Genomic DNA, 14,996 nt, shown 5'->3' with positions numbered 1-14,996 from the left:
ATTTCTTTAAAAAAAAAAAAAAAAAAAAAAACTAATCTATGAGGATTGAGGATCATGATTCATGACTACCCATAGTTTAGAGTTTAGACAATATTTTTGTATTACATAGTACTCCATCCGTTTCAGAATGATGTTCCAATTTACAAATCGATGCAAGTTTTGAACCATCTTTAACCGCATATATCTTTAATATCACATTAGCATAAATTATAAAGATTAGATGTTAATAATGTACTCACCAAAACGAATCAAATTAGATCCCACATGACTATATTTGTTCTTATAGATTAAGAAAAATTTATAAGATTCTCTCCTATTTTTTAAAAGTCAAATATTAATATTTTCAACATTATGACTTTCACAATATGATCATGTGAAATCAAGTTAAATTACCTTCGATGTAATCAAAATATCAATTTTTAATAATTTTAATTTATTAAAATATAAAGACGTACAAAGTATATAATAATAATAATAATTTTTTTTTTTGTATTTCACATCTTTTGGATTAATTTATATTTGGGGATCAATTCTAAGTGATTAGGTTCCATTCCCCTCCTAATTGTTGTTGCGGGGATCGAACACACGGTGCTTTCTATCAAATGTAATCCCAATCACCACTATACTAACAATCAGTATAATAAATTGTCTGATGTAGCTTTTCCCCAATGTTACAATGTAATTTCAAATTAGTAAGGATCAACGTAGTCTTTAACTTATTTGCTATGTTACGCTGCCATGTCTTGACAGTTGGTCCAAAGATTAAAAGCAAATCGAACCCATTCATATTATCTATACGAAGCCCATTCACTATATTTTACTGAACGGACCAGCAAATTTTTGGGACTTTAGCCAGAATCCTAGTCTGATATTAGTTTGACAAAATTGAAACCCTTTATCTAGCTTGGTCCAAAAAATGATTACTATTTACTACTCGTATTTTTTATTTTTATATTTTATTTCACAGTCTTTTTTATACAATTTCAATAACAGCAACTTTTTGGTGCAGCAGGTCACACCATGCGACAGGGGTTATCCGAGTTTTTTTGTTAGGGGTTACATGAGTTTTTCAGTCACGGATTACTTGAGTTACTCGGTCAGGGATTACTTAAAGAGTTGGACAGGGGTTACTCGAGGGGTTCACTCGGTTAACGGTTACTCAGTCAAGGGTAACTCGAGTTTCTCGGTTAGGCCGCATACAAAAAATTGTGACTCAAGTAACCCATGACCAATAAACTCGAGTAACTCCTGACTGAGAAACTCGGATAACCCTGGATTCTCGAGTAATCCTTGACCGAAAAACTCAAGTAACTCCTGATCAAGAAACTCAAGTAACCCCGCAAACTCGAGTAACCCCCGACCGAGAAACTTAAGTAACCACGAAAAACTCAAGTAACCCCTAACCGAGAAACTCAAGTAACCCCTGACCAAGAAAGTCAAGTAACCCCTGACTGAGAAACTCAAGTAACCCCTACCTGCAGCACGATACAACAGGCTGCATACAAAAATTTGTGTTTCAGTAATCCACATTATGATTTTTCGTAGCCAATAAGGGCCTGTTCTGATTGACTGAACTCAGTTGAACTGAACTGAACTGAACTTATTAATTAGTGATTTTTAACTACGGATTAGTGATCTTTGATTATTTATTGATTATTTATTACTATGCATATGTGTATATACAAATGTACATATTAGAAATGTGTATCAAAAAAATAGAACCATTTGAACAATGAATTGTATTATTATTATTATTATTATTATTATTATTATTATAATTAATTATTGATTATTATTATTATTATTTATTGATTATTATTATTATTATTTATTGATGATTATTATTATTATTATTATTTATTACTTATTGATTATTATTTATTATTATTATTATTGTTGTTGTTGTTGTTGTCGTCGTTGTAATAAGAGGTTAAAAGAATGAAATTTGACTTTATATCATTAGCAATATAATTAGACATAAATTAAGAGCTGAACTGAACTAAACTGAATTTCAACGGAAGAGAACAGACCCTAAGTACTTAGATTAGTTGATACCTTATTCCAGGTACCGGCTACAATTCGATTTACTTGGAGTATGTTAGGCTTTAAATTACCAGCTAGGCTTGCATTTTTAAAAATTTGCTTTTTTTTTTTTTTTTTTTTTTTTTTTATGATTCATATTTCAAGATGCCAAATCTAGATTAAGTCCTTATAACTAATTATTTTTTAAAAGTCAAAGTTATGATATACTTTATTGAAACGTTTTAACAAGTTCTCACATGTCTAATTTTTTCTTATTTATAATTCACAAAAATAATACTCCCTATAGAACTGTATGAGTATAAAACTCAAAATAATAAAGAAAGTATTGTTTAGTTGAAAACTAGGTTGCTATGATCTGTTTAAATCAGTCAGTGAATGGTTGTTAATTTCATTAAAACTGAATACTATACAAACTAAGGGCCTGTTCTCATTGACTGAAATGAACTGAACTAAACTGAACTTATTAGATCTGAACTGAACTGAACTTATTAATTAGTGATTTTTAACTATGGATTAATAGTCTTTGCTTATTTATCATTATATATATGTGTATATACAAATATACATATTAAAATATTTAAGAAAAATATATTATATAATTAAAATATTTATGAAAAATATATTAAAAACATGAAACCCCAAAACATTTTAAAAACATATACTATATAATTAAAAAATAAAATATTAAAATGACAAAAGAACACAAAACACTTTTTAAAAAATTCTCAAAATGAAAAAAATAAAATAATAAAAAAATAAAATAAAAAAAGACAAAGAGTTGGGCCGGTCTTATTTAAAAACTAACTTGATCCTATTTTACTCCTAGCTCGTCAAATAATGAAATATGGTATAATAGTCATTAAGTAAAATATGGTATAACCGTATAATAGTCATTATTATTATTATTATTATTATTATTATTATTATTATTGTCGTTGTTGTAATATAATTTTAAAAGTATGAAATTTGGCTTTATATCATTAGTAATATCATTAGACTTAAACTGAACTGAACTGAACTTATTAGAGATGAACTGAATTGAACTGAAATAAAATGAACTGAAATTAATCTGATGAAAATAGGCCCTAAACTAGTATGATCTAGTGTATTCTAGTCTTTCTAGATGATATTAGTTCAAGACCATACTAGAGTTTATCATAGGACAACCATATTTGACAGTGCTGCGTATTTGGGCTATAAAAGGCCCAAATCAAAAAATAGTTTGGATTGGATCAAATCCAACGGGCTTAAGAATAGCCCATTGAGCAAGACCACATCTCAAAATGACCCGTCGAAAATGGCAACCCAAACCTATCGGGCTAGAATTAATGATTAACTCTAAGCTAGTTTGACCAGATTAAGACTTTAAAAAAAAGAAAAAAAAATGCATTTAGATATTTTCCATAAACATTTCATGGATAATGAAGCTAATTTGTTATATTCGCTAATAATCTATGTCCATATGACCCAGTCGTGCGAATAATACTAACTACATAATAGACATCTACAAATGTTTATTATGAAATATTAAAATATACGGAGTAATTATTGAGGTAGTAAATGCGTGGAAAATAAAAAAAATAAAATAAAATTGGATAATAATGAAAATGAAGTGTATGAATTAAAAGTCGACACCACTGCCTAACAAGAATGTCTGCCATGATCAATAACTATAATAAGGTGGGGCCCTTACTCTTATCTATTAGAAGATCAAGTCTTTTGATTCATCTTTATAGATCACATTGTGAAGCGGGGAATTGCAAGTAAAAGTAGACAACTTTGGATGATTTTCTTTTTTAATTAATTATGATGGATGACACTTTATTATTTATTTATTATTATTATTGGATTTATGTCCAAACTAGTTTTTTGTCCGAACAATGCTCGGATATTCACAGAAAAATAAATAAATTATATTTATATATTATTATAAGTTTGTAATTGTTTATAGATTGTGTATATTTTTAATATTTTTTTATTTAAATTTGTTGTTATTGTTCTATTATTTAGGTTGTATATTTTTGTTTTTTTTTAAAATATGGCTGTATATTTTTTTCACCAATTATCTTTTTATTTTCGAAGGAAAATAATAAAAAAAAGTAAAAAGTTTTGAGCGGGAAATTTTTTAATGTAAACGTGACACGTGTAATTCTAGAATATTTCTGGTGATTACTTTAGTATATAGTATATAGTATTGATGATTGATGTATATAAAATAGCAATATTGTTAAGTTTATTACAACTCAAAACCCACTTCTTCTATACTTTCTAGAATCTAATCTTTAAGGGATGACTTTAATTATTTTGTGAACCAATGTAAACATCAAAAACATAGTTAATTAGTCATGTATGATTAATTGATTATGGTACTGTCATACATGCATGATAGGCAAAGACTTATCACTCATACTTGTGATTATCGGATCATATGTTATAAGTTTATGAGGGTGTTAATATAAAATGCATCGCTAAGATAGGACACAGCAATGATGATATAAATAAATATAATGTTTGATATTTTCATCAGAGCAATTGGCCTCACTTTCATCAACTTATTATAATATAATGTTAAGTTAGTCACAGTAATCAATTTGAAACAAGGAAAGCTAGTTAAAATTTGATCAAAATATAATCATCTTTCATCCAATAAAACTGATTTTTCTGAATAATTGTCATACTTTTGTATTGTAATTTGGCTAAAACGCTACGTAATAAACCAAAAATAAGGTATAAATAAGTTGTTTACTTCAAAATAAAACTAACTGAAGAAAAAAGTAATAGCCATATGTAATTTTATCGTTTAAGAAGTTTATTTCATTGAATATCATGTGATGATTAAAACACTATGGTATATAGACAAAAACAAAACGTTTATATTCATAGCCATCATAGGCTATATTTTTTTCCCCTTTAAGCATAGTTTTCATGAATATAAAGATTTTGCTTTTAACTCCCACAAATAAGCTCATATTTTAAACATTCATAGAAAAAGAGATACCAATAACAATTAACAAGGAGTAGTTGTAGCATTACATAAAGTAGCCAATTTTTAGGTGAAACGTCAATTGTGGATTATGTTATCATGCCCGTGATCTACATCACCATGCCCTTAGTGATGCCCCTCTATTTTTTTTTCTCTCTATCCTTCTTTATCTTTCTTGAGTCATCATCATCAAAATTACCCACTTTCTTTCATTATTTTTTTCTCCACTCTTATCATTTTGTACTACTATAAAAACAAACCCATTATTTCCACAAAACTTGTTTCTAACACTACTTGCCAAAGTTTCCCAAAAAAAAAAAAAAAAAAAAAATCTTAGGTATACAATCATGTATATATGTAGCATTTAATCACATTATTATTTTTTTTTTGTTGTAATAAAAATGAGTGACATATTTTGTTTATAATTTGCAGGGTTTTATAAATTTATAAACATGGATCATCAAAGTAATGAAGGTGGCATGAAAGTGGAAATTCCGGAGATTAATTTTACAAATCCTAGAGGATTGACTAGGCAACCAAGTAATGGAAGTGCTAAAGTGATGAGTACTTGCCTATGTTCTCCGACCACCCACGCCGGCTCTTTTAGGTGTCGGCTTCATCGGTCTCCGAGCCTCCAACGTACTAGAAGTGTAGATACTCCGGCCTCCTCAAAGCCGGAGAATTCTACTGTTACTACTAGTAACTACTAACATAATACTTCATACAATTACAAGTTCAGTACGTGATGTATTGTACACGACATGCTCATGTATGTATTTTTGTTATGATCGATCTTTTTTTATCTTACCTTTGATATATATAAATATATTTGTTGTGGTACTATTATGTCATGATTATAAAATATAATCCATCAGTCCATCACTAATGTTCTGTAGCTGAATCTGAGGAATTATGCAATCTGATATATAAAAGTATATATTATGATGAATCATCAAGATAATTTATGTAAAACTATTTTAATTTTGGACAGGCAGAAATATGAGTTGATTTGCTGTAGTTTTTGGTGTAAAACTATGCAAGTGGAAGTTTCAGGAATATTTTAACATAATTTCAGTTCGTTGTTTAGCTGAATGATTAGGTTTGTGCATAGAATAGATGGATATTTGTCAATAAAAAGACGGTAAAGAGTTATGTAAAGAACTAAAGATCACTTTTGTTTTTTTTTTAATTACTTTGATCTGGAATTTAATTAGAATTAATAAGACCGGTGAATCATATTGCTACGTTGTTCTGATCAGATCATGTTTCTTTAATAATCCTATTGATAAAAAAAAAAAAATGATTTAGTGTGAAAAATTGTATGGTATTCGGCATAGTATAACGTACAATCTACGGATCGGAGTATGTACATACGGATCTTTATATGATGATTAAGAACAATGAACATAGACATATCATTGATACAACCCCTTTCAAGACCTATCCAATCAAAGAAGTGGCTTGCCTGGAAAAAAAAGGCCTAAGGCGGGGCAGTACTTCATTGATTAAAACCACCTTGAGTGTCATATGTCAAATTGTCAATTACTCGTAACATGTTATATAGCACAAATTTGAAGCTACAAATCTACAATCTTCTTCAATGGTAAGTAATGTCTATCACGTGCATGTGGTTTGACCCAACACATCAACCAATTTAGGGTCTGTTCTCATACGATTATTTTCAATTCAGTTCAGCTCCTAATTTCCCTCTCTTATAAAATATTCAGTTCAGCTCTTATAAGTTCAGTTCAGCTCATTTCAGTCAATGAGAACAGGCCCTTAGTGGATAATACACCAACTTGATTCTTATTTTTTGACTTATGGATTTATGCAAATTCATAATTATCTTGTTTCAACTAGATAACTTAGGGCCTGTTCTCATACGATTATTTTCAGTTCAGTTCAGCTCTAATAAGTTCAGTTCAGATCAGTTCAGTTTTGTTCAATTCAGCTCCTAATTTCCTTCTCTTATAAAATATTCATTTTATTTCACTTCAGTTCAGTTCAGCTTTAATAAGTTCAGTTCACTTCAGCTCATTTCAATCAATGAGAACAAGCCCTTAGTACAATTTACACGGTCTACACACTTCAATGAGTGAATGGCCTAGCAAGTTTTTTCATGTATAAGGAAAATTTAGATGTGCCATTGCATCGGAGTTGCATTGCCACACAAAACTTGGGTAGGCTTGTCTTTTACCAATAATTGTAAACAATTAGTGTATGTTTGGTTTTATGTATGAATAAAATATCCTGAAATTTGTCAAAGTTATGTCATGTTGATAAGGTAAGAGATAGAGAATATTATAAAGATTCAAAGCTAATCGAATATAATTGGTATTATAAGATATTATGTTTAACAACTAGCATATAAATATAATCCTATGTTCCAAACTTGGAATTATGAGTAATTATATAATAATGATGAAGTAACCTTTTTAACACTGATCAATTAACCTTTATTATATACACCAGCGAAGTAATTTTTATAGTGACTGATCACACGGTGTGGCCAGCCCTATATAAAATTTTGTGAATTATTCAATGTGTTATATATTTGATCTCGTTTAGATTATGATTCTATTTACAAATATGATTATCCATGTGCCAAGTCAGCTTATACAAGATAACTACCGAGAATTAAATCAATTAATTCTGAAGTTGATACAATTAGACCGGCTCTCATCTTCATCTCTTCTTCTAACTTCCAAAATTTCAACAAATTTTGTTTTTCTCATTTGACTCATTAGATTATCTATCTTTCTTTCCTCTTGTCGTTTCTGTCTAATTAATAATATATGTATGGATTATTTGTACGAAAATCATTAGTATAGCATGTTTCGATATTCTTGTCTCTGGTCATGGAAACTACCCTAACACCAAGCTAAGCTTGGCCTAGTGAAAAGAGAGCATTAGGAAATGTCAATGAGACGGGGCAGGATAGATGTTGACTTTTCTACCCTCATCTGACATTGCGGGTACAGTTTCAATATCGTTCTCGCCCAACCTCCTACTTGTAAATCCATCCCCACCTAAGATCCGCCGAATTCCCGCCTCCCAAATACAATTATTAACAATGATCTTTTGTTATTATAATATTTACTATAATAACGAAAAATCATTGTTAAAATTAAAGTTTTTTTTTTCTTTTTTGCTTATAATACAAATTTATCACAAAGTACTACTATAATTTTACTACATTATTTTACTTTTTTTTATTTATTTTATAAAAGAATGTAATTTTATTTTTAAAAATATATAAATGTGGGTATGGGGTGGGGCTGGGTGGGTACAACCTAAAATCCACTCTCGCGCCATCACCTATGGTGGGTATGATTTTTATCCTTATCCCCGCCCTTTTGGGCCGTGGATGGGTCGGGTCTCTTACTTGACCTGCCCCACTAACATCTTTAAAGAGCACATTCTAATCATGAGGTTAGAGGTTTAATCTTCACTAGTGACAATTTGCAGAGTAGACTCTTTGCTCTCATTTTCATATATGTATCGAGCAAGTTAGCTTGTCTAATACGAGTTATCTAAGTTTAACTGCAGCTAAAATAAGTTCTAATTAGTCCAAACATACTTGAATTTAGCTAAATTCAATAACTCATCCGAATTTTTTAGAACTTATTTTAGTTGTCAATTAAACCTGAATATTCTTTATTAATTACCTCTTATTAGAATTCATATAAACTTTGTTTTGCTTAAAATAAGTGGAAACAATTTTAAAAAGTACAGGGCCTAAATTTCAAAGAGAATTTAACTTGTCCTACAAAAAATGAATCGTCTTAAAGTTGATCAAAAGATTCATAAGAATCATAGCCAATCATAGCCAAAAAAAAAAAAAAAAAAAAATGATAACGAATTTGGTCTTGATTTTGGATCACCAATTCTGGACCGGGTTGGTGGCTGGCCCAGCCCAAACAGTGGTACCTTTTTTTGGGAATGTAATCCAACCCAAATAGTAGATCATAGACTCCTATAAGCTTGACAGCATACTCATAGTCCGGTCTGGCATAAATGATTCACGGTATAATCGGACCTAGGCAAACTAATTCCGGTGCGATGCCTTGATCCGCTTTCTTTGCCACAATTTGGACATAAACAATCATTTTTTTTTTATTATTTTTCTTTTACGGTAAGTTACAGGGGTTCCCCACCCTATCACATGAATAGGGGATGAGGATCGAACCCCCAACCACTTGGGAGGGGAGATGGGGGGACTAACCATCCCTCCATATCCTATATCCTCAATGAACAACCCTACTATAAATCTAGCTTAATTGGTTAAAATCATATGAAGTATAAATGTGAATGTCAATTATCCAATAGTAATTAACATGTTGGCCTAGTATGGCATGCAAGACCTAAAAATTGATTGGGCCAAGTTAGGATGAATTATTTTTTAATTCAGGTCAAATACTGCATGTAATAGACCAAAGTGTTTGACCTTGGGTTTTAGCAATTTGTTTAGCGATTTTTTTTTTTTAGTGTGTAGAATTTAGAGAGTCACAAGGGCGGATAATGAGAACCAATCACAAGTTTTCCTAGAATTGAAAGAAAAACTCTAACCACTTAAGTTATGCCTCACTCTCACTTGGATATAATCTAGATCGCAAAATTTGTTCGAATTCTTGAAATTGAATCGAGTTTCAGATCGGGTCCAATTTTAATAGTTGCTAGTCAAGATCATATTTCGTCACATAACAGAGAGAGGGAAGGCAAGAGTGAGTCAACCCTCAACAGTCAACACCATGAATATCGGTTACAAAAACGTACATGGACTGCTCAACCCAATTACCATGCCTAATATAAACTTATTCCAAGAATGAGTTATTATGGTGTAAATCATCTAAACATGCGATTGTGAAATCAATTAGTCAGCACGAGAGACAAAAAGATTACTTATGTCTTGTGCAAATATAAATCTTGTCTCCCATGCTTCTTTTTCTTGTACCTTCTTAATCATTATATTCTCAGTACAACTTTGCAATAGCATCAAATATTTCCATAATCATTAACAGCTAAGCTTAGATCTTTAAACTTGATTCGACTCTGTATAAACTTAAATGCTTGCAATTAAGACTAAATAAACTTCAATTGTACTCTAAAATTTTCTTAATTTGAAAGAAAGATAGCTTAGACATTTTATTAATTAGATCACGGTTATTACTTGTAATCCGCCTTACCATTATGTAAAATACATTATTATTACGTGCCTTTTGTATTTAGTGTTCGAAACCAAAAATAATAAAAATAACAAATAAATAAATAAATAAATACAATCAATCAAATTAAAAGCTTGAAAAACAGACATTTTGCTGCAATATAGTCAGATATGAGAAGATTGGATATAGATTGGATTGCACTGTATAATGAATGAAGATCCAATTAAGTTTGTAAAAGAATAAATGATGGGGGCATAATTTTCATATATTATATTATTTGGATAAATAACACAACCACCTTAATGGTCCCATATATATGCTTACACATTTACAACTACCAAATCCTAATTTTGTGGCCTCAATTTGAGAGTATCCTTTTGAGAGATTTATTTTTCCCTCCTAATGCCTTAAAAACATTTCTCTTCACATTATTGAAATAGGCTACATAATAATCAATTCACATTTTAATGTTTTTGCCTAAATTTTACAAAAGGGTTTAACTTAATATACTTGTTTTTCATTAGATGCAAAATATTTAATTGGTCATGTAAAAAAAAAAATCCCTTAAATAAGGAGAAATTTTTTTGTGTTCTGCCATCAGTTCTTTTCAGCCACACTTCTGTTGTTGTTAATAGATAACAACTTACTGAACATTCGTTTAGGCCGAGTAGGGATTGAACAAAGGTTCTTGAATTTTAATCCTTTCGCGATACCATTATCCTCTAAGTCATCCTCAGCTAACTTCATTTTAAGTGTTGACAACTTTGATTTGGGTGATTTAAGGCCTGATACACTCCACTGATCTTCGGTACCTGGGATAGTTGTTGTTGTGCTTAATGCTGCAGGTGGCCTAGATGAATCGTCGTCTTGTACAGCTAGCAATGCTTTGATATCAGGAGGTAAGTCAGTGACTTTACCGCCTGCCATTGCTGCTCGTGCTTGTTCAAAGAATAGGACTTGGACTACTACTCTGAGTGGGAGTAGCTCGTTTTGTGCAGCGTGCATGCAGGCTTCCACGGATAATTTTTTGCAGTCTAAAACTCGACATAGACGTTTTCGTTCACTTTTTGTGAGCTCTGGATGTGCCTGAATGATCAAATTTCATTATTAATTGATTCATCTATCAACAAAAGTTGTATAACATCAAATGTATGGGACAATTTCACAACTATACTAGAATCATATCGCGGTAATGTATAACTGTACAAGTTTTATGCTTAAAATGTTTTCGCGGGAATTTATTGGGAATCAAGAGGACTTATAGAGGACTAATATTGGATTTAATGTTTGTGATGTGCAAATTTGATGTATGTGCATATTACTGTTATAAATTCGGCGTTTTTCCAAAGTGTACATCTTTTGACTAGAATAAAAAAAGGTAAATTTTTTACAAGGACTTTTGTAAGCCTTGATTTAAAGTTGATTGGAATTGCCATCAAATTAAAAAATAAATTGATACTAATCACAATAATTTGAAATTTTTCTAAAATCAGTAGCAGAAACAGAACATAACTTGGGTATAACAAAAATGACATAATTTAGGGTGTGTTAATTTGGTGGCTAATTTCTTAACAGGGTAGCTAAATTAGGTGAAAATTGACATCAAGGAAAAAAAAGGCCAAGAAATTTGGTAATCTACCTTAAAATTGAAGGTAGAAACAAACAAGGGTCAGGGCAGTTGGTTATTTTACTAACACAATTGACACCCACATCATATTATGAGCTAAAAATGAAAAATGACAGACCAATTATCTGAAACATATGCTAAAAATGAAGGACTTTAGAATAGCACAAACCTTAAGGTAAATATCAATGGCCTTGTAGAGATCATCGTGTTCGATCCTAGCAAAACTCGGTATAGCTTCTGCAATAGCAACCATCTTCGACAAGGGCAAATTCGTGTCACGAGCAATCTCCTGCAAATATTTGTCCACAACCTTAGCCACCTTTAACTTAGAACTATGAGAAGCTGAAGAAGACCTCCTCCTTTCTTGAAAATCGATATCGATGTTCTCAGCTGACCTTGACCTCCTCCTCCTCTCATACCTTCCTTTAGTCCTAGGAGGACTAGTGGGAGGACTCTGCCCTTGTGACAGAAACTGCTCCAAAATTGCCATGAAAATATCCACATCATACCGCGTTTCACTCACTAAACTCGGTATTAATAAGTCCTTCACATTGGCTTCATCCATTTGAATCCCTACTCTCCTTGCTAACTCCATCTTCGACGAAGGAGAAGCCTTAAGCAAATTTGCTGCCTTGAGCAACTTAAGTAAGAAGCTGCAGGATACAGCACCTTTTTCGGAAGGCAGCAAGCTTACAATTGATTCGAGTAGTAGCCTATACTTAGATGTTTTCTCTCCTGTCTTATCTGAATCAATGTCAGGAATTACTTGCTTAGTAGGAAGCCATTTAGAAGCATAAATTTGCAATGCTTCGCCAATTAAGTGTGAAGGCACTCTTCCACCAGACTTAACTGCTATCATAGTCCTCCAATACAGATCAATACCTAACTCTGCAACATCCTCAGCCCACCACCCTTTGCTTAAATTCTTTTGCCTCGCGCACTCTGAACCTCCTCCACCACCACCAACACCATTACAAGAAACGATATCATCTCTTCCACCACCACCACCACCACCTCGCCTCGAGTAAGTTCGAGAGAGGTTGATCTTAGTAGGGTGTGTTAAGATCCTAGCAGCAATTGCTTCTATGCACCTACTAGTAATCCCAAGGTCTTCAGACCAACTAGCAAAGGCTTTAGTTGACTGTAAAGTAACAATTGCATCTTTCCACCCTTGAAGAATACAAGAGTTAAGGAAAACTTCAAGCTTATAGATCAAGTTTCCTTTCTCTGCTTCCTCTGTCATCTGAAGGTACTCGGCTGCACACCGCGTCGCTATGATGTTGTAGGCGCTTAAGGTGATTGTGATGCCATAGCAGAATTTTGCACATAGTTCAAATGACTCAATTCCTCCCGGAAAATCTGGTAGTTGGATTATTTGGCGCGGAGATGATTCAGGGGATTCTGCACACAGTTTCTGTAACCGCAGACATTTTGACAGCAAAGGAAACTGCATGAAATTGTAAGTAACACACAAATCAGAAACAAATTATGAATCATAAGTCATAACATTAAATAATAACCATATTATAAAATTTTAATATAAAGTTTAGTAAGTTTACCTTATGAAGCAAATATCTATGACCTTGAACTTGAATTATAAGGTCACTAGAGACTTCAGAGGAAACAGACCTGTATTTTTATTTATTCACAAGACATTAGTAATTGTATCATATAAAAACTATATAGTATATGAAAAAAAAAATATGAATAAAATGAATGAAGAGAATTGATTACCTAACAGCCTCAGCTGTATAAAAATTGTCAGGTTTAGATCCAAGTTTCATGAACTTCATTGTTTCGAAATCTAATCGAGGTGATTATCAAATTTCTATCAAAAATCATCAAGTTTATGAGAAAAGAACAGAGTTGTGAAACTCATTAGCAAAAGAGAGTTGTTGTTATAGTAGACTAGTGTGTAGTTATAGTACTGCTGTTTTTGGTTTGATTCAGCAGCAAAATTAACAATAAAAAAGATTTTGGGTCAGTTTTTTTTTTTTTTTTTTTTTTTTTTTTTGTTCTTAATTCTTGGAATTTTGTAAGAAAATAAAGAAATATAAACAAATCTGAACCCCAGGGAAAAAAAAAAAAAAATTATATAGAATTACAAGAAAATTCCAGTTCTTTGAAGAAAAAAATGAATTTGGGGAATTAAATAATATCTTTAATTGGAAATGAGAGAGAATCCAAGAAAAAAGGAAAGGGTGTTTTGGGTTGTTGGTTTTGTTATTATTTTGGGTATATATATATATATATATATATATATATATATATATATATATATATATATATATATATATAGTATAAATAATACTCTCCTAAGGTGGGGAAATAATAAAGGCAGGCGAAAAAAATAAATAAATAAAAAAGGGTCAAATGACATAAACTCAGAACATCAAACATCTCTAGAAATTATGTCAATTTTCCACACCTTTTTTTTTTAAAAAAAAAAAAAAAAAAAAAAGACATGCAATTAAAAACCCTGCATTAAAAGTATTATATGATTAAAGGAAAATTAAATAAATTTACTGAACCCACCTCGCCCATAGTAATCAATCATGTACTATCATCATCGTAGTAGTAATAAATTAAAAAAAGACAGTTACATGATAAAAGTAATGAAATGAATGGCAAAATTATGTAATAAATGTGGAAATTGGTAGTATAGTTGGGTTTGTTTTTCATGAGTAATTTCATCAAATAATAATAACTTGCTCAAGGGTTTTCGAGGGGATATTTTTGGGATCATGCAGTGTCCTGTGTTGGGATGGTGGGTATTAAACATCGGCACTATGTTGTTCGTGATACCCTTGTTGATATTTGTTTTCGCTCCGGGATTTCTACAAGAAAGGAGGTTAACGTTGGGTTAGCTGGAGGAAATGACGGGGCTCTTCAACCAGCAGATGTGTTGTTTTATTCATGGGACAAAGGCCTTGATGTATGTGTTGACTTGACGGGGTCTTCTACATTGACACAATCTAGGTTGTCCGACTTCGTTCCTGGTCGTGTTGTGTCGGTTGCGGCTCAGCGAAAGTGGGACAAGTATGGCACGTGTTGCAGGGCGATTGGCTATGGGTTTCTTCCTTTCTCCTTTTCTTCATTGGGGGAATTAGAGAAGGATGTTGTTGCGTTGCTGAAAAGGGTTCAGGCGTTGGCAAAAACTCGGGATATTGGTGCTCGT

At 31.5% G+C, this 14,996-nt stretch overlaps 1 protein-coding gene across 1 annotated transcript; it reads right to left on the bottom strand.

The window, feature by feature from the left end:
- Window positions 1-10,438: 10,438 nt before the first annotated feature.
- LOC145582786 (BTB/POZ domain-containing protein At1g67900-like) lies at window positions 10,439-14,035 on the bottom strand. Its single transcript, XM_081639808.1, has 4 exons — window positions 13,553-14,035; window positions 13,378-13,447; window positions 11,988-13,265; window positions 10,439-11,277 (listed from the first exon to the last, which is right to left on the bottom strand). The coding sequence occupies exons 1-4, from the start codon at window positions 13,609-13,611 to the stop codon at window positions 10,789-10,791; spliced, it is 1,896 nt and encodes a 631-aa protein (XP_081495934.1). The 5' UTR covers window positions 13,612-14,035; the 3' UTR covers window positions 10,439-10,788.
- Window positions 14,036-14,996: the final 961 nt, after the last annotated feature.

This window comes from Chenopodium album, chromosome 15, assembly GCF_948465745.1.
Source record: "Chenopodium album chromosome 15, dcCheAlbu1.1, whole genome shotgun sequence".
NCBI classification, from domain to species: domain Eukaryota; kingdom Viridiplantae; phylum Streptophyta; class Magnoliopsida; order Caryophyllales; family Amaranthaceae; genus Chenopodium; species Chenopodium album.
This window is presented reverse-complemented; position numbering and strand designations above follow the sequence as displayed.